The sequence below is a fragment of the Saccostrea echinata genome, unplaced genomic scaffold (assembly GCF_033153115.1).
Source record: "Saccostrea echinata isolate AGI-Se365-2 ecotype Australia unplaced genomic scaffold, CSIRO_AGI_Sech_v1 ptg000001l, whole genome shotgun sequence".
Taxonomy (NCBI): Eukaryota; Metazoa; Mollusca; class Bivalvia; order Ostreida; family Ostreidae; genus Saccostrea; species Saccostrea echinata.
In genome coordinates, this window is record NW_026889750.1 from 41274327 (window position 1) to 41294830 (window position 20504).

Sequence of the window (20504 nt, forward strand, 5' to 3'; positions counted from 1 at the left end):
TTCAAAATCAAAAATTACTGTCATTTTGTTGCATGTTTGGATCTAGTGGATTTCTTTCCTTTCTTGGTGTAAGCTGACAAGGGGACATCACTGTCTGAGCTGTCGTCATCATCAGAGAGGTGTATGGCTGTCGTTGGGGTTGAATCTTCTAGATTTTCAGCTCCACGATTGTCTGCTCCTCTGAAAGTTCGAGAAAAATCATTAATAAGATTATTTTGCAAAACATGTAGATTGACTTGCTGAAGGAAGACAAAGAGGCCGGGCTAAAGGATAATGATTTCCTCTTTTCAGATCAAAGCACTGTCACAAGATATTCTTATGATTGCACTGAATTTTAAGTTATGTGAAGAAATAATCAATAGCTACATAAAGATGCATGAGTATAAAGAGTGATTCCTAACAAGGACAGTTTTATGATTTATTCACAGTCTTACACATTTATAATGTTATTTTCACCCTCATTATTTATTGAATGGTTTTTATTTATTCTTTAAATGTAAGGTTTTTTTTTTGGGGGGGGGGGGGGTGTTATGAGATCAAATTTTTCTCTCAGGAGCAGAACTTAACTCGTCTAATCTTTAATAAAATACACATAGAAATAAATAAATTTATATTAGTCAATAGCATTGACAGATGCTTATAATAATAACTTACATATCATGCTCGCCCCTTAACAAGGTGCTTGTTTCGGTTAATGTGTTGGCTCTTCGGTTTCTGGACTTGCACAAGAAGCGATAAACTGATTTTTGTCTATCCTTGACAGCTTCAGTTCTAAAATCAGAAAGACATACATTAATTAGATAATCATAATAAAAAAAATACTGCAGGATTAATTATTTGCACTATAATTTAATATTGTGTTTCCTGGCCATGTTGACAGTGAACAAATGTATATTTCTGAATATAATATACATGTATATCTATTAACAAAATAATCAAAACAATTTACAAATTTAAAATAATATTGGTACATACAGAGTATTGCACATATGTTCCTAATTATCAACATGATCATGGTAATTATAATCTCATCAATTGCATCTTACATGTATAACTGCATCAGTCTTAAATAAATTCTTAATCTAAAAATTTTTGCAATGAAAATACACATGTAGTTTACATTTTTTTTTTAAATCATTTATTTGTCTTAAGTAAATATGATGAGAGTCAGAGCACTTTTATTTATTTATTTTTTTTTAGCTTATAAATTAGAATTTTTGAATTATCAATGCCATGAGTTCTTTGTTAGTTTGTTGTATAATCTATGCAAATTGTAGTGACCAGAGGGACCCAGTGAGTTTATCACCTATTGTTCCCCCTTGCAGTTGTTATGTTAAAATATACAAATCCTAGCACTTGGGTTTTGACCAAAGACTGAGACTAATTTTTTTTTTTTTTTTTTTTTGAAATAAAAGTAAATTTAAAAATTATGTCTATGATAATGTAAAAATGTAATTTACTGTTTTTAAATTTTAAAAAATGAGTAAAGTTTAAAATGCAACTGTTCCTAAAATAAAAAAAAAAGAAATAAAATTACTTACTTCTTCTTCCCATAGAATTTAATCCAATAGATGGCTTTTCGCATACGCTGCTGGACTTTCTGTCGGTTTGATTGAGATTGGTCCATGTCTTTGGTGAAGGATGTCATAATTTCACTGGTTGCTTGCTCCCAACTGGCATCTGTTTTCCCACTGAGATTGTGCTTTTGTATAAAATCATGTACAGATTTCTAAAAGGAAAAAAAAGCAATTTATGTAAAACTTGTCTTCTATGTATAAAACAAAAACAAGATAAGTTCATTGAATTAAATGTATTATGTTTACTATGAAAAATAAATAAGTTTAGGATTAAGACAAGATAAATTTACACTTTTGTTGAATACGTTAAATATTTCCTCCTTGTTCTTTTTTGAACAATTGTCAACAATTAAAGGGTTGTAAATGAATAAGATTTAATGGTTTACAAATGATAATTAAGATAAAATTATCTTATAAGCCCTATATATTAACTCCTCTAAGTCTTTTTAACATTCAAAATAATCGACGTGTAACTCTGCATCATTCACTGATTTTTTTTTTATTTATACCTATATTGATAAACTGTAGTAAAATTTACACACCCCCCCCTCCTTCTATCACAAGATTAATAGATTGAATCTTAGTTAGATTACCATGATGTATATATTAATGTTTCAGCTTATAATAGCTACCCAAGCCCCAATACATTTGTTAACTATATAATCTAATGATAATCAAATTTAATCTGATCCATATTAACAATTTTACAAAATTCTCTATGTCTTGATTAATTAGCATTGTTTTTTATATTCATCATGCATGTTGAATAATATGTTTTTCATGCATGTGTATTATCTAGATATCGAGCTCTGGCTAGGAGATATTCTTTTGTCTCAATATGAATATTGTTATTTTCTAATTGTCAATCTTACTAAATGAACATATACTAATAGAATTCAGAAAATATAAAATTAAATTATTTATTTACCTGCAAAATGTTGTGCTCATAAGTTCCTCTTTTCCAAAATTGCTCGGAATCAAGCCCCTGGGGAACTTCAAGGTCAGTTTGTGTACCAGTGGATGTTTTTGATGCATTACAAGGGCAAGGGTTTCCAACATGGAATCGAACACAACAAATGCAGTTATAGTCACAAGTCTTTGAACTATTTTTGGGCAAATATGATGTACTGTGCTGCACAGAACCAGTTGCACTATAGTTGTAGTCCGCATTGATAAATAACAAATTTTGATAGAAAGTACCATCCATGATGTAGTTTGATACTGATCGAACACTAGCTGTCTCTTCAAAATTGTCCTAACACACTCTGAATATTGTTTGCTTAAAATCTTTGCCTATCACATATTGTAATGAACTTCTCCTAATCATGATAATTTATATACTCTTTCAATTATGGGAACTCTGTGATTAACTTAATCAGTGGACAGTTCAAACAACTTAATTCATGCAGGTAAATTCTTCTTGATCTCTAATTGGGAAATTTTGTTAATAATTTAATAACTTAAACTGACCTTTAAAGTTCCTGGCCAAAAAAAAAAAATGCATGCATGCATATTTCAGCTAACAATATAAAAGTATAAAAACAACTTAACATATGTACCGATATGTGGGATGCTAGCATGTGTTTATGCTCTTTTGTCATCAATCCTTATTCTAAAAAAATGCACGAGACTGAATTTTTAATATGCATTGAATTGTTTCTGGTTATTAAAAATAACTAATGTCAATGAGTACAAATTGTCATCACAAGAGAAAAATTACATGTAGATCTTTATTTTAAAAACAAATTAGGTATGGAATGATTAAGAAGTTGTTACTTTTAAAAGTTTGAAAATATCAGGGACCTATATACTAACTACGTTAGTATATAGGTCCCTGAAAATATATTGGCTCATTAAAAGTTCTGTTGCATTTGAATGGTCAGGAATGTGATGTGCTGTTAGTGGGGAAATCCATAATACAGGCATTATCAGCACTTGTTCAGAATTACATGTACATATATAATCACAATGTTTAATGATCAACAATATACTTGTGTATGTAAATGCATGTAATTTGTTAAAGGTATGAGAAAATATATAAACCGACCGGGACCTCGGTTTATACGGTCTTATGCAAAGGACTGGTCTACGCCCCGCGTCACATAGTGGATTCGAACCCACTACACAAGGATCAGATCCTTTCTCAGCGACTCTAGAGCAAACCCTCTAATCCCTGTGCCACGCGGGCGACTGCCTACTGGTACTTAGCTGAAAAGGTCTCAAAAGGAAAATTTAGAATAAATATTAAAATTATTTGCCATGTGTGTTGGTTTGATATAAATGTGAATTATGCGTCATATGTAATGTTTTCCTATGAAAATTAATTAAATTTGTCTGATCTTTTCTTATTGTCAACAATATGAAAAATTCCGTCATAGAATATAAAGGGCACTTGAAATGTAAGGCAATATTCTTAATATTCCTTAAATGTCTTTACATCAATACATTTTTCCTTGTATGTACAGGAATAATTACAAATCATATTTAAGATAGCCGTGTAAGATATAAAGCATATCTAAATAGCGTGATTTTATATTATTTAGCTTTAACAAATGATTTGAAATGATGAATAAATTTTGCGAGTTCTTCAAGGCAGATATTAAGAAATAAAGATATTGAGCCTCCTAATTACAATTTTTTTTCAATTTGACACATCAGTTTTAGTTGTTTTCTTTTATTTTATTGATGACAGCTATTTTACTTTTCCTATTTACGTCATATCAAGGTGTCATTCTTCTAAGATGTCATTATCAAAGGTCAAATCTCCACGGAGGTTCTAAATATTTAAAGGAAAGTGCAAATATGTTCTTAGTTCAACGAGTAATATCCATACAATGTTTATTGATGCATTATCGCAGATATATATATATTTTTTTGTTGTTTAACATCTCTCTCGAGAATTTTTCACACATATGGAGACGCCGCCACTTGCCAACGGAGGGCTTTACTCGGCACTCAGGGCCATTGAGCAGTAAGGCATCTTTTTCGCGCCAGCACCTACTGTGACATGGGACCTCGACTTAAACTGTCTCAACCGAGGGACCGGTCTCCACGTCCCGCAGAGAAATTCGAACCCACGACGTAAGGATTAACTCCTTACACCGCAACACTCTAACCACTGCGCCACGCCGGCGACTTCTCGCAGATATAGATTATAAATACTTACCCAAGCCAATGATAATGAATCTAGAACATCTTTTCTCGGCTTTATATTCTTTTGAGGTTGATGTCAAGATGAAAAAATGGAATATTTCCAACAATACAAATGAAAATGCTGATATGTAAAAGAAATAAGCTGCTATTTCACCAATGAACCCAAGAATCTACAAATGAAAAAAAAATCAAGAAATAAATTTTAAAGTAAATCAGAAGGAAAAAAGTATAAATTACCCCAACCCCAGCTTTTCTCGGTGTTTTTAAGCAAGTGATGTTTTCATTCATCGTTTATTTAACAGAAAATAATCTACTGTAGCTAAAAAGATATTAGAAGACCCAATTGAGATCTAAGTTTTTGACATAGTAAATTAAAGTATCAAACTTATAGTTTTTTCCGATAGAAAAGTATTTTTACTATTGAAAAGTTTTCAAGATTTTGTCAAAAGTCACTTTGTTATGAAATCCGAATTGCTATATTTATATCATTTATCAAATACGATATTTTTATACTAAAAGGAAACATTTCTTTTACCGCATATTTTCCCCAAACTATCATTTGGAGAGATTTTAATGTTCTAAATCAACAGGCACTTGTTTCGTATATGGGGTATCCCCTTCTTTTTCTTACCAAAAGGTACCTAACTTAATTTCTGACACTCCTCTTCAAGCTCGTATTTTATTTATTTATCAACCATTAACCTTGAAGTCTTTAACATGAAATAGAGGTCTGTGCTTGCTCTGCTCCCGATTTGTATTGTTTCAATGGACTTTTGACTTTAAATTACTGTTCGTAATCTCCATATTTCACTTTTAAGACTATTTTCTTTCCAACAAATTGTTCAAGATGATCTTCGTCAAGCCTTTTTGTTGGAATCCCCCTATTTACATGTATTCCTAGATAATTACCTCAATACATTTTAAGACTTTACAGAACATACACCAACTTCCAGTTAGAGTCATTGTGTACAATAAAACCAGAGGCTACCGACTTTTCATTCTGAGGGCTCTGTTTTTTTTTTTTTTTTTTTTTTTTTTTTTTTGTACAACTATAACCCTAACTGGAAGTCAGTGTATCCTGTGTAAAGTCTGTTGAGGTTATTTTCGAGGAATGAATAAATGAGCGGTTTAAAAGAAGCTCGATAAAGGACGTCTGAAATGATTTATCAGAAAAGAAAAAAAGTCTCTAAAAGTGAACTATGTCATGTTTAAGTAGGCTTATGATTGATAAATTAATAAAATACAAGTTTAGGAGGGTGCCTGAAATAGAATTAGGTACCTTGTGATAAGAAAAAAAGGAATGACTCCAAAAACGAAAGAGTGTCTGTAACCTTATATCAGAAAAAAAAACTCTAACGTAAAATTTCACCTAATAAATCAAACTTTAAAGTAAAGTATCAAGTATCATAGTAGATTGAAAAACAAGGTACAGTATGCTAATTTTACAATGAATCATACTAAAAAAAGTATTATTGTAAAGTACGGTTACGTAATACATGAACGTTAATTTATTCTCACATTTCCTATAGAATACAACTGTGTGATTCAGTTTTACCTTATTTTCCATGCCCGTGTGACACATGAGGAAAACAATGTTGTTCAGGAACAAAACAATGTTGAAACTCAAGTAAAAGACGTAGTGATCACCAATTAAATATCTATAAAAGTGGGTTACAAAAAATTATTGAAGTACTAGTAAATCTATAAAAACATTCAAACCAACCTCCAATAATTCGGAAGGAATGTAAATAACTGTAAATGTAAAAATGTCAACATGAGAGTGTATATTCACATCACAGCCGGGGTATTACTAGTGGGCATTCGCTCACAGACTTCTTGTTTCCATTCTTATGTTGATATGATATGCCCCGGTGAGCTTGAAGTAAAAGATACCACAGAGTCTGACACATCTGTTGCATATTTGGATATTTTACTAGAAAAACACGTTAAGGGTAATCTAACAATCAAGCTTTATGATAAACATGATGACTTCAATTTTTCAATCGTCAACTTCCCTTCCTTATGCAGCAATATACCTTCGTCACCTGCATACGGGGTTTATATCTCTCAGTTGATTAGATACGCAAGAGCATGCATGAACAATTTCTAAAACGAGATAAGTTACTGACAAACAAGTTGATGAAACAAGAATATCAGCTGTCTCGTTTAAAATCATTTCGTAAGTTCTATGGTCGATACAATGACCTTGTGAGCAAATACAATTTATCATTAAATTAAATGCTGACTGATGTTTTTCATATTAATTGTTAGGTCATTATTTACACACTGAATTGTCGACGGATTTTTCCATTATTTCCCGATCTTGACAAGGAGCACAGGGCGGGTTTGACAAGTCGGCAGGGGATGCTCACTCCTCAAGGGCATCTGATCCCACCTCTGATTTTTAAGAGGCCCGTGTTTGCTCTGCTCCGAAATTTGTATTGTTAAATGGACTTTTGAGCTTGAATACTGTTCGTTCTCTCCATATATTTCACCCAGAAAAGCTTTCTATCGGTAGGTGAAAGCTGGGTTTAGTTTGTTTGTTGTTTAACGTCCCTCTCGATAATATTTCACTCATATGGAGATGCCACCACTTGCCGGTGGAGGACTGCAAATGTATACGTATACTTGGCACTCTTGGCCATTGAGCAGTGAGGGATCTTTTTCGTGTCAACACCTGCTGCAACACGGGACCTCGGTTTATACGGTCTCGTCAGGGCTTTAGGCATGCACCCCAAAATTTTTCAGTGAGCTGACTGTCAAGCGATTCTTTTCCTCCAAGGAGTGGTTATCTTCAGTTCGGGAAATCGTGTTAGATCGAACTGTTCCAACAAAGATCTGGCGTAAACAAGAAACCTTCGGTAGTTTTTGGACTATGCAAGAGTTAGTAACTCTTCATCTTCAAGGCTCCGTGGATGATCCTATTGGAATTGACATTCATGCAGAACCTTGTATATACTGAAATCTTTTTGCCGACAAGATCAACTGATCCACATTCATTGTTTTACTAAGGATGCCGCACAGCAGAGAACAAATACAAGGGCTAAAATCTAATCCAACTGAGAGACTTTTATTAGAAACAGAATCTCCTTATATGTATGTAACAACAAGGAGGGGAATTAACACATCCGCTTTCATTGGCGATTTTGGAAGTTCAGGGGTTGCACTATGTGCCTAAACATTTCCTCGCCATGAAGATATGGATAATATGTCTTCAGTTTCATGTAAACCTAAAACATTTTATTTTATTATACTTTCATGCTAAATACTAAACTATGATTGGTTTAGACGCATTTAACAATCCATATTGTTACCCTCAGCGTTAGCAACACACTTGAAAACGGGTAACACAATAAATCATGCGCGTAGTAGAATTCTCAAAACGTCACTTGTGCGTTTGAAAGAAGCCTAATGAACTTGACGTCAATCAAACTTGCGACCGATTTGACTTAATTGAAAACAACAAACGACAGACGAAACATGCTTGCGAGTACAGAAATAGCGAAACTTTAGATGATAAACGACTCTTTGAGCATCAAACAAACAATAAAGAGGTCGGTAATTTTTTTGAAGCTTTTTTTATTGAGAAAATCAGAGTTTGAAAGCTTTCTAAATGTGAACTTAACGACGATCGACAATTTCTTTGCTGAAATCCAAATCAATAAAACATTAAGTATAATAAGATAAATGGTGCCTCTTTTCAGGATAACAGTCGAAATTGACACCCTAAGGAAAACCATTGTCAACCTCCGCGTCATCATTTATATACATGTATAAAATGGAGAGGTGTATGGTAGAAACGTTAAGCCTTACATGCACATGTTAATGTACATTGGGATCGGGTTCCCTTTCCCTTGGCAAATTATTGCTTAAGTATTGGTAACATTGGTAACATGATATATTTATATTGTTTGTTCATTTTTTTACAATAAAGCTACTATAATTCTTAAATCATGCCCCTAAAAGATCTCGATAATAACTCTCTTGTACACCTGTCATTTACATGCAAAAAAATATACATAAATAAATGTAAGAACATTTTTAAAAATTCAGCAGTCAAAGGATGTTTTTATGACTAATTTTACTGCATGCATGAATTTTGTACTTTATCTAATTTATTAAGCTATATAAAATCATTACCTCCAATTTATTGCAAAGATTAAAATGCAGACAAGTAACCCAAATAAAGAGATCACGTGACTTAAAATAACAACCACGGATGCCCGACTGGATGATACATCGAAAGGACTCTGAAAATAGGATTTTAATTAACAAATGGCAAAAAAGATGATACTAATCATGTGAAATAAATCAGACACGGTGTACTTTTCTGAGGAATGATTAAGAGGAATGTCACTTGAATAACGGATTAGAAATATACGTAATAAATTTCAAAAATGTCATACACGTACTGTCATATTAGAGGTAAGTCCTACTATGATTATTAGTACTGGAAGATCACAGTGGCATGTGACGGCATCTGTCACAATAGAAACTATGGAGCAGCTAGTATTCCTCCACGAATAAACATTGGGCTGCCTAGTCAATACACAAACGAATAATATATGTACAACTTAACAATAGTTCAGACTTAAAATGTATTTTCAGGATTATTTAGTTTTTCAAATAACTTTACCTTTTATTTCTTTCCCATGAAAGACATGCATAATCTTCAATATCACGGTGTTTGTCCTTAAAATGATCATGTTCATATCTTTTAGAATGCATTTATAAAAGGATATTTTTAAAAAATAAATCCTTTTGATGAAATAATTTTGAAAATATGAAAACCATAGACATAATATTTCAATAACTAGAGTGTTCCAAAGAACGCATGTGTCGCCTGCTTTGTAGCTTCACTAAAGGTGTACATAAAACTAAGAGGGGTCAGCTTTTTATTTACTATAACATGATAGACTGATAGTTCATGCATATGCCTGCAAAGAGAAAATGGCATCCATGAATGGTATAATTAGACTGCGATAGAATCTGACAATCAAAGAAAATAAGGTACCATTACTCTCAAATGAATAATTTAATAGAAATTATTATAAATGACTATTTTTCATTTTATTTAATACGTGTTTCCAACAATCCTCCGAAAGAGATTTCAGTCTGTCTTATTACAATTGTCAGTCTACACGATCCATTGTTGAATACCGACCCCGACGCATTTTTATGGTATTTAAATACGTTTGTATGGTAACTGAAAAGCATGCAGTTTCAAAGTACTTTTTTATAAGCTAAACGTGTTTCCAATCATCATTCAAAAGAGATTTCTCAGTCTGTCTTTACTGCAGTTCTCAGTCTACAAGACCCATTGCGGAATACCAATCCCGATGTATTCTCTTAGTATTTAAATATTAGTTTGTCCAAACGGTTTCAAAGTACACTATCATGAGCTCATAAACATGTACATGTATAAATGCTAATTACCTATACCCTGCCTCTCAAAAGTCATAGGTTTAATTAAACTGCCCGAGATATTTTTGCGAAGTAGGTCAAGGTCAAGTGGATTGTAATGCTGGATTTTTTTTCCATATTGTCTTATGACAAACAGTGCACATGCTAGATAGCATAGACTTACTTCTTCAATGTCAAAAATATGCTGTATATCGGCACTATGAAATATTTTGAAAAGTAGGTCAAAGGCCAAGGTCAAAGGTCACGAGTTCAATAACCATGGTAATTGACAAAAACCATAGTGCCAAGCATTATATGTACAAAATATCAAATCCATACCTCTTACAGTTCTTGAGATATAATGTGTGACAGACGGACAGACAGACGCCGGGTAAAGTGATCCCTTAGTGCCGCTCTGCTCTGGAGGCGACACAAAAACGAAGAAAACTTCACGTTTTAAAAATTACATACTTACAATATTTACAGTTATATTAGCTGATACGACATTCAAAGATGGTGATAATTCTGATGGTACACTCTGTTCAATGTACACGGCTACCAGATCCGATACAAAAACCATTTCAGGTATTCTGTATTGAGACAACATCGATATAGCATTCAGTCGTTTATGGAATTGAAATATCTTAATTGAACTTGATTTTGTAATTTTACATATTCTTCAGTTAAATTTAAAATATATTATTCAGTTTTCATAAAGTCTATTTAACATTTCAATGAATATTGGCTAAATCATTGTATTGACTTTAACAACAGCAATAATTCTTTTATTATATGATTAAATGATATAAAGTAATAAAGTAGTCTATGCCATTTGCTGTAGTCTAAACCAAACGCAAATGAGTGAAGTGGGGTTAAAATAAACATAACCAGTTGCATTAACTTGGCATTTTGAAAATCTATTTCAAGTGCGATGTAGAAAAAAAATTAAATGTCAGACACGTATACGAACGATTTTGAAAAGGGAGGGGGCATTATAAGAAAGAGAAATTGACAACTTACAAAAAAAATCTTGACTAGCCCCCTCCCCCCCCCCCTTCCCAAGGAGAATTATCCAAACTCCTAATTTTATTTCGGGGTAAGTCAGGGTCTATTAATAGGGTCTTTGGAGGGGGCAACCAGCCATTCAATGAACATATTCATACTATGTGAAAAGTTAAGATTTACGTTCAGAAAGAAGTGTGTTTGAGGAAGGGAAGACCCCCTACACCCCCATCCCAATGCCAAATGCCTAAATGTTATGTTCTACTGAGTGGAAGTCGGGTGTCAGTGAAATAACTTTCCAAAACTATTTGTATCAGTTTTGAATTTCCAGATCTATTTTTAGTCCAATGTTGAAAAAAGTAAATTCTTATGTTCACCTTGTGTAGGTGAACATAACGTAGTACTTTTTTTTACAATGTTGGATCTCAGCTAATCAGAGAGCTAAGAATTATTCAATCATATAATAAATTGGTTGATTTTTTTTTAATTCCTCTGATCAAATCTGAATTAATAATATTCATTTGCAATATTTTACACAACAATGACATTTTCAAATAATATTTACTTTCAACAAACTTACCTTAAAGGCCATTGGGCAGATAGATGGCTTTCAAGATTTTGGAATCTAAATGATGTCAGATTCACACCTGTTTACAAATAAAATAGAAGAATTTTGAGGTAATGTACAAACATGCTTTAATTGTTTGTTAAAAACAATTTTATTGATAACAACACATTGTTCATCACCATGAGAGTTGTTTGATACGAAAGACTTGCTTCTTTGGCTTCCAAGTTCCTCTACTTCTGAAAACCAACAAGATTTCTCATTAATACTAAGCCTGGAGTAAATGTCGTGAAAGTTTATTTTGCATGATTTCAATGTTCTACCAATATTGTCTGTCATGATGCTATTTCCACTTCCAGCCTCTACATGGAACAATTGTTTAAAGGATCTACGGGCCAAATACGCCGACATATGTAAAATATTTATTCCTAGGGTCAGTCTCTATGAAAGGAAAAATAAATGTATTTTATAACACTTTTTTTATGTAGTAAGTTGAAAAAAAAAATAATACTATGAAAATTCTGTCACCTTCCAATCAGAAGCATTCGTCTTTTCTTTTCGTTATCTGATTATGTACTAATGTACCTGCTTTATTTTCAATGGTAAATCCTTCGTTACCGTCAGAAGACGATCCATTATATTTATGATATCCTGAGGAAAAATATAAACTTTTATCAAACAAGCGATTTAAATTTTTCAGGAAAAGGTTCATCTTGAGTGGATATCACAGTATTTACGATTTCCCTTCATCAACTTACGTACTTCAAATGAAATTCTGTCATCAGTTGTGGCTACTTCTGGAAAAGCCCACATATACTCCAAAATCCGCCGTAAAACACTTGTAAGGAGTTCAGCGTCACCAACATTTATTGTCGTGTTCTGGATTTGAGCAAAGTAGTATAGCTCTTTTAAAATCTTTGTTATTGTTGTGGAACGATATCCCTGGCGAAGTACCTCCACCTAAAATACGAATGCATTAATATTTATCATCAAATGGATAAGCTTGATATATGATCATTCCTCAGTAGATGGTGACATATGATTCTCTAGTTCAGTTTAGTTGTCAGCATACCTTGTCATATATTTCAATCAAGTCATTGGATTGACATTTAAGGAGATTTGGTTCATTCCATCTACAGATTTTACTGCTATTGTCACAAATACAGGAGCGCTCCGAAAAACCTAAAAACCGTTTACTGAACTAAGAATAAGTAATAGAACAATTGATTTTACGAAATTGTGAGAAAAGTGGAGCAATATCATCTATTCATTTACTAGTAAAGAGAAAAAAGGCTTAAATGAATACAACGATAAATGAGCAATAGCTGGTTTGCTTCGAGAAAATGAACAATTTTAAGATAGGAAAAAACATTTAAATTCTAAACTTGCAAACTACCTCCAAATTTAGGAGGACAACTCTGTTTTGTAAAATGACCATTCTCTGTTTCCGGCCATAGAATATCCAAGTATACTTCTGCAGGACAAACCAGATGTATATCTATAAATAAACAACATTGTAATAGATTTCTACTGATTTCCCATCATGAAAATTAAAACAATCTTTGGTAACACTATGTTGAAGGTATCATGTTTTTCAGGTATCTTATACCTGCTGTCAAATTCTAAAAAGAAATATTTAAAAAAACAAGAGGCCCAAGGGCCTTAACGGTCACCTGAGTATAATACAACAATTTAGAAGTTAAATACACTGATAGATGAAGCATTGTTGCCCTAGCCCCCCCCCCCCCCTCCTCAAGAACCCCAAAAACTGAGGCCATATATTTAAAAATTTTGGAAGAGGCATCCTTGTCTATCATAATCATGCACTTAGTTTGTTTAAATAATCTCCAGTAGCAGAGAAGTTTTTCAAAGAATCAATGCATTTTCACTATATAATCAATAGAGCCCCGCCCTAACACCAGAACCCCTGACCCTGGGGCCATGAAATTCACAATTCTTGAAAAGGCATCCTTATGCGTTTAAATAGTCTCCAGTAGCAGAGAAGAAGATTTTCAAAGAATCAATGCATTTTCACTATATAATCAATACAGCCCCACCCTAACACCAGAACCCCTGACCCTGGGGCCATGAAATTCACAATTTTTGAAAAGGCATCCTTATGCATCATAACCATGCACTTAGTTTGTTTAAATAATACCCAGGAGCAGAGAAGAAGATTTTCAAAAAATTAAAGCATTTTTACTATATAATCAATAGAGCCCCGCCCTAACACCAGAACCCCTGACCCAGGGGCCATGGCTTTCACAATTCTGGAAGAGGCCCACCTCCTCATCATAACTACGTACTTAGTTACTTTATTAAATACCCAGGAGCAAAGAAGAAGATTTTCGAAGAATTAATGCATTTTCACTATATAATTTATAGAGCCCTGCCCTAACACCAGAACCCCTGACCCTGGGGCCATGAATTTCACAATTTTGGAAGAGGCACTCTTGCTCATCATAACTATGTACTTAGTTCCTTTATTTAATACCCAGGAGCAGAGAAGAAGATTTTCAAAGAATTAATGCATTTTCACTATATAATCAATACAGCCCCACCCTAACACCAGAACCCCTGACCCTGGGGCCATGAATTTCACAATTTTGGAAGAGGCACTCTTGCTCATCATAACTATGTACTTGGTAACTTTATTTAATACCCAGGAGCAGAGAAGAAGATTTTCAAAGAATTAATGCACTTTCACTATATGATCTATATAGCCCCACCCTGGGGCCAGAACCCCTGACCCTGGGGCAATAAATTTCACAATTTTGGAAGAGGCACTCTTGCTCATCATAACTATGTACTTAGTTCCTTTATTTAATACCCAGGAGCAGAGAAGAAGATTTTCAAAGAATTAATGCATTTTCACTATATGATCTATATAGCCCCACCCTGGGGCCAGAACCCCTGACCCTGGGGCCATGAATTTCACAATTTTGGAAGAGGCACTCTTGCTCATCATAACTATGTACTTAGTTCCTTTATTTAATACCCAGGAGCAGAGAAGAAGATTTTCAAAGAATTAATGCATTTTCACTATATAATCAATACAGCCCCACCCTAACACCAGAACCCCTGACCCTGGGGCCATGAATTTCACAATTTTGGAAGAGACAGTCTTGCTCATCATAACTATGTACTTAGTAACTTTATTTAATACCCAGGAGCAGAGAAGAAGATTTTCAAAGAATTTATGCACTTTCACTATATGATCTATATAGCCCCACCCTGGGGCCAGAACCCCTAACCCTGGGGCCATGAATTTCACAATTTTGGTAGAGGGCTCAATGCTTATTACAATGATGCCAACAGTTTGACTGCTTCATGTCCGGGAGTAAAGAAGAAGATTTTTAAAGATTGCATTATTTTTGGTGGTTTTAGCCCCACCCCTCAGGCCCCGGGGGGGCAGGGACCATGAAATTCACAATTTTTGTTCCCCTTCACCCATAGATGCTATATACCAAATTTGGTTGAAATTGGTTGAGCGGTTCTAGAGAAGAAGTTAAAAATGTTCAAAAGTTAACGCACGACGGACGACGCACGACGACGGACAAAAACAGATAGCAATAGGTCACCTGAGTGACTCAGGTGACCTAAAAAGTGCTACCTCTTCTTTAAAATGGGTATTTTCTTGGCACCAGATCCTCGGGGGGGGGGGGGGGGGGTATTTGCACTGCTCTACATTTGTATTGTTTAATTGGACTTTTGAACAGGATCACTGTTCATTATCTTTACATTTCATTCACAGTTAAATTACATTCTAGGTTATAAATAGAACATTACTAGAAACCTTGCATTCTATTGTAGAATGGGCCACTTTCAACGCTGCTCTATTCGATTTTAAAGCAGAATGTGCAACTTTTTTTTAAATGCAAAATATCAAACTTTCAGAAACATTCCCATTTTTTTCCATGGCAACAGCAGCATTTATGGAAATTTGAAACCCCAACAACATGAGAGACATACATTAATATTTCTTATTAGAAGAAGAAAAAAAAATCGAATTAAGAAGACATTCCTGGTTTTTGTTTCTTTTTTAATATTATATCAGTGCATACTATCTATTCAAAATATATTATAAAGTCAGGTACTCTTCACACAATTGCTCTGTAAAAATATAGTTCCATTCATGATCAGCAGATACAACATTACGACAAATGTTTAGAATATCGATGTGTATGTTGCACATGGAAGACAACAAAATTAACCTAATATGATTTTAAGAAAATCATTTTATCCCCAGAAATTTAAATAAGAAGTATTCATATTCCTACGCGAGCTGCCTCCTCAGCCTTTTTCCCGAAAATATGTAGGTCATTTTTCGATTGACAATCTTTTCACAAATTACAATACTTTCATGATTACTGTTCGTTAATTATCAAACAATTTCTTATGATAGACAATGATAATCATTGTGTGTGTGTGTGTGTTTTCTTTTTTGAACTGTTTACTGACGGAATGGTTATATAACAGCTGCAATCGCAACTTCTCAGTACTTCCCGACAACCGAAAAAAAAAACGAGTTTAGATGCAATTGACTTTCTGATCGAACGTGTTTAGATGCGATTGACTTTCTGATCGCACGTGTGTAGACCTGGACTATTTGGTCTTGCAATCACAGGTGTGTGCCCTGTTTGCTAGTGACGCAATACTGGTGACAGTATTTGCTACGGATTGAAGAACTAGTTTCATAACAAGTGCATTTTTTTTTCTTTTAGAGATCAGCTGAGCAAAGTACGTGAAAATTCGAGTAAAATTAAAAGTCGAATATCTTGGATATGGGGTAACCCGTATCTATTCTTGTTTAAGAAGTCATTTGAACTTGAAAAGTACAGATAAAGAACAGTAATCAATCTCATACGTCCAGTAAAAAAAAAAAAGAATCCTGAATAGGGGCAAAAAAAGACCTCTGAGAACAACAGAGGTGGGAGCAGGTGTATGGGAGGAATAAGCATCCCCTGTCAACCCGTCACACCCGCCGTGAGCCTTATGTTTTCATCAGGTAAATGAAGTAATCGGTAGCGAAATTGCAATAAAACTGATGACCTCACAATTGGTGGAAAACTTGGTCAAAATAGCCCTACGATAGGTTGTATAATTTTTAAACAAGGTCATTATAACAACCAGAGTAGTTTAAAACACTGTACTATTAACTTCTTTGTCAGTTTCCTGCCTCTGTTTAAAAATTCAAAACTTGCTTTTAAGTATAGAATTAGAAAGAAATAAACTCCATTTGCAGGTGATGCGAAATATTACTAATGAAAGAAAACTTAAAAAGTTTCAAAAGATATGGCTGGGAAGTTTCCTAGAAAAATGAGATTTTAAAATTTCCTCTGTTTCAATGCAAACGTGGTGAACATTAATACTGTGAAGTTTCAATCAGATTTTACAAGCCATGTGAAAGACCTCCTGCAAACAAAATTACAACTGGATCAATAACAATATACCCCCCCCCCCCCCAAGAAAATCACACACTACAGGACGGGAGTTGCATTCTGTTACCTTTGACCTTTAAATGAATAAGAAAGCTTTACCTTTGGCGACAAAGATATGTATTGTTACATTTCTCTCTCCTACTTGGTTCGTCACCTGGCAGGTAAAATTTGTATTCTGTGTTATTCCTTTAGCAACCAACTGACTCCCAGCTGGTAATAGCGTCTCCGGTATGCGGTTAGGTGTATGCCATTTTATTGGAACTCCATTTTCAAACCATTTGTATTGAAATGAATTATATGGCTCATTGATGGAAAAACATGGAATTCGAATCGAGTTATTAGCTGATATAATTAGCTGTCTATTTGGTACATAGATCAGAGGGCTCGACAGAACAACTATATGTATAGAACGGCGTTTTTCTGTTGTCCCAGCGGTGGCTACACAAGTGAATTGTCCTATTTTGGGGAAAATAAAAAAAACGATAAATGTAACATTTCACTCGTACAGGATTTTCAAGATATGATTCATGAAGTAGATACTTGTACAATTCTGTTTCTAAAAAATTTAGCCAAGTGACAAATGATTGCATATTTGCAGATACATATAGTTTTCGTATGACGTATTTCCAACCAAGTTATTACGTTGGCTGCAATCTTGGAGGTGAAAGTGCAGCTAGTGAAATTTCCTCTTTAATTTACAAAAACTAAACTTGTGTAGCAGGAATATATGGGAAGCAATCTTTACAATATAAAAAAAATGAGAAAAAGAAGGCCTTAGCAAACGTGTATTCTTCATAAAAACAAAGTTTTCTATACCTCAAAGGCCAGTATAACAACTTTAAAGTTGTTGAATAATGAAGGAATTCTCCAATTTGGTGGCCAACGAGAAATAACTCTTACTAAATTAACATTTTTCTAAAACTGTTTACCTACCTTCATCATATTTCTTTACTTGAGCATAATATAAAACCGAACGTATAATTCCTTCAGTATTGGACATAACCACTCTATGGTAGGCACTACGAGGAGAGATCGAGAAATCTACCAGCATACCATCCTTGTACCATCTGAATCTGGTGGAATTATCTCCCTTTACAATACATGAAATGGTTAAAAACTGGTTTTCGTTTGTGTAAGCTTCATAACCTGCTCCACCATTCCCCGTAACCATTTCGACGATTTGCAATTCTACAGAAAAAAAAGTAAATAAATCGGTTTATTTGGACTGGTAGAGTGTGTTCGAAGTATTTTTTTCGTCTGGAATTCATTTTTTGTTCAACCACAGAATTTACAATAGATTTACAGATATTTTTAACATCTTCAATATCCAAACTTTATTTTGGCAAAAAATCAACAAAGCTTGTAAATCAAGGAACAATTTACCTTCGACTATCGAATAAGTCAATTTATTTCCCCCATTTATATCTTCGGGTAAGTTATTGCGAAGTCTATTAATTACTTCAATCGTAGTGTTCTTGTCATGACTGTCTATCGTAAAACGTAGTTCTTCCATTTTTAGCACTTCTGATCTAAGGAAAGAAGTATTTTTCCCAAGGGGGAAATGGAATTTTAATTATGAAATCAAAGAAATACACTTAAATGTGCAATTGAAGGATTTAAAAAAAACATACTTCACAATAATGGTTAATTTTCAATACTAATGATAGTGACTGAACTTAAAATTAAAAAAAAAAAATTTTTACACCTTTTAGTATCCTCGGTAAAATACTTCTTGCTTTCAATTTTGTGTTGATGTAGTTGACTTAAAATCTGTATTGAAAATAATTTTAAAAAGAGTAAGAATCAAGGTAGCCAATAAGCAGTGGTTAGTCCTAATCTAATGATTTGTTTCTCCTCAATCGATTGTAAATGTAGAATATGAAATACTTACATAAGAAAAAATATCACTTTTATTATTTGCTGATTCATTGGACAATTGTTCTCCCCATTCAATGTGAATATTTACAATCACTTTTTCTGTAAATGCATATATTAGTTAAATTACTGTTTCAAAGTTACACATAAATGTTGTTCTCATTAATGTGTATCCAGACACCTTTATACTAAGTATATGTATCTGGTAAATCTTATCAATAGCATCAGATAAATAAAAGACAATTAACACAATGTTTTATTCTACATCAATTTAAGCATTAATTTTTGTTTCATAACTGGCATTTAAATTAAATAACATAGTAAGTCCCTTATGAAATTTTTGCATTACTATGGTATTTTTCTATTAAATATCATTAAGAATGTGTAGAAAGCAAGCTGAAGTGAAAAACGTGTCATGAATTCACGTATTTTCATTAGTAGAAGAAAGAAGGCCTTTACAGGATATCGATTAATAATTGCTTGATTATCTGATTGCCTCATTGTGCTCACAAAAAGTCTCGTGATTATTAGATACCTTGTACTGAACACGTTGTTCCATCATTGTTCAGTCGGTACCCGTCCTGACATCCACAACCCATTTTCCCTGGAAGAATCTCCAAACAGATTTGATCACATGCTAAGTAGTAACATTCTGAAACATGAATATGGCTCACTTTTCAATTTGCATATTTTTGTACTCAAAAATATATATAGTTCATTTTAAAACAAGAAATATTCTTTATTTTAACTAATCTGGTTTCCTGATATTTATTGCTAGTTTCTGCAGGGAAACCAGTAATTTTGAAAAATTTAACATTTACATGTATGAATATGTCGTTCTGCTTTGACAATATATGTATATACCTTATGTCCCTCAAATATATATTTAGATTGCTCTGTGAAATACAGTTAATATCATCTACCTTATATTGTCACCTGAGAATTACAATGTTCTTAATGTTTCTGGATTTTGCAAAATTCTGGGGAAATTTTGTAAAAGTGAGGATCAATCAGTTAAGGCTATTATTTTAGTTTTATTATGCTCTATCTCTAGAGGGAAATAATTTGCTGGGTTTTTTTCATATTGAATTTCAGTTATAATTAATATACAAACATTGCATTTCTCAAGGTTATGTTTTTTGAGAAAGAGAACAGAGTAACTAATATTTTATCCATGTATTTACACCTGTTATAAAGGTAACATACCATCTTGTTTGATTTCGCACCATTCTCCAGTGTATCCGTACGGACATTCACAAATATAATTTAAGGAACCATTCAAATAGCTATAAAAACATACATTTTATGTTGAAAACATCAAAAATACAAAAATTACAAAATATTGAAAATGTGACAAGTTTATATATTTATTTCTGAAAAAAAATTCAAGTGTTAGTTAACATTTTATTTTATTTATTTTTTTTAGGGTTTTTAAAAAAAAAGAAAAAAAAAAAAAGAATGAAATATGAAGATAACGAACAGTATTCA

The 20504-nt window shown here is 33.2% G+C and overlaps 2 protein-coding genes across 2 annotated transcripts in view; both read right to left on the reverse strand.

Moving 5' to 3' along the window:
• Positions 1-20504, reverse strand: part of LOC133197537 (uncharacterized) — a 37278-nt gene that overhangs the window by 8124 nt on the left and 8650 nt on the right. Inside the window, exons 2-16 of the mRNA XM_061333624.1 lie at positions 20223-20302; positions 19552-19668; positions 18075-18329; positions 17241-17597; positions 13097-13198; positions 12773-12882; positions 12463-12660; positions 12286-12351; positions 12024-12141; positions 11883-11939; positions 11716-11782; positions 9143-9269; positions 8871-8980; positions 6286-6388; positions 4744-4900 (exon numbers count right to left, since the gene is read on the reverse strand). Of these exons, the coding sequence (XP_061189608.1) occupies positions 4744-4900; positions 6286-6388; positions 8871-8980; positions 9143-9269; positions 11716-11782; positions 11883-11939; positions 12024-12141; positions 12286-12351; positions 12463-12660; positions 12773-12882; positions 13097-13198; positions 17241-17597; positions 18075-18329; positions 19552-19668; positions 20223-20302 (2024 nt within the window). The remainder of the gene's footprint in view (positions 1-4743; positions 4901-6285; positions 6389-8870; positions 8981-9142; positions 9270-11715; positions 11783-11882; positions 11940-12023; positions 12142-12285; positions 12352-12462; positions 12661-12772; positions 12883-13096; positions 13199-17240; positions 17598-18074; positions 18330-19551; positions 19669-20222; positions 20303-20504) is intronic.
• Positions 21-2784, reverse strand: LOC133181442 (uncharacterized). The gene is made up of 4 exons (XM_061315954.1): positions 2506-2784; positions 1542-1729; positions 655-771; positions 21-180 (listed from the first exon to the last, which is right to left on the reverse strand). Exons 1-4 carry the CDS (start codon positions 2782-2784, stop codon positions 21-23), a joined length of 744 nt encoding a protein of 247 aa, XP_061171938.1.

Excerpts from the sequence above, each read along its gene's own strand:
- LOC133181442 (XM_061315954.1), bottom strand. The coding sequence starts at position 2,784 with ATGGATGGTACTTTCTATCAAAATTTGTTATTTATCAATGCGGACTAC. Across the intron at positions 772-1,541 it reads AAATTCTATGGGAAGAAGAA|AACTGAAGCTGTCAAGGATA; the intron begins GTAAGTAATTTT and ends TTCTGATTTTAG. Across the intron at positions 181-654 it reads TTAAGGGGCGAGCATGATAT|AGGAGCAGACAATCGTGGAG; the intron begins GTAAGTTATTAT and ends TCGAACTTTCAG.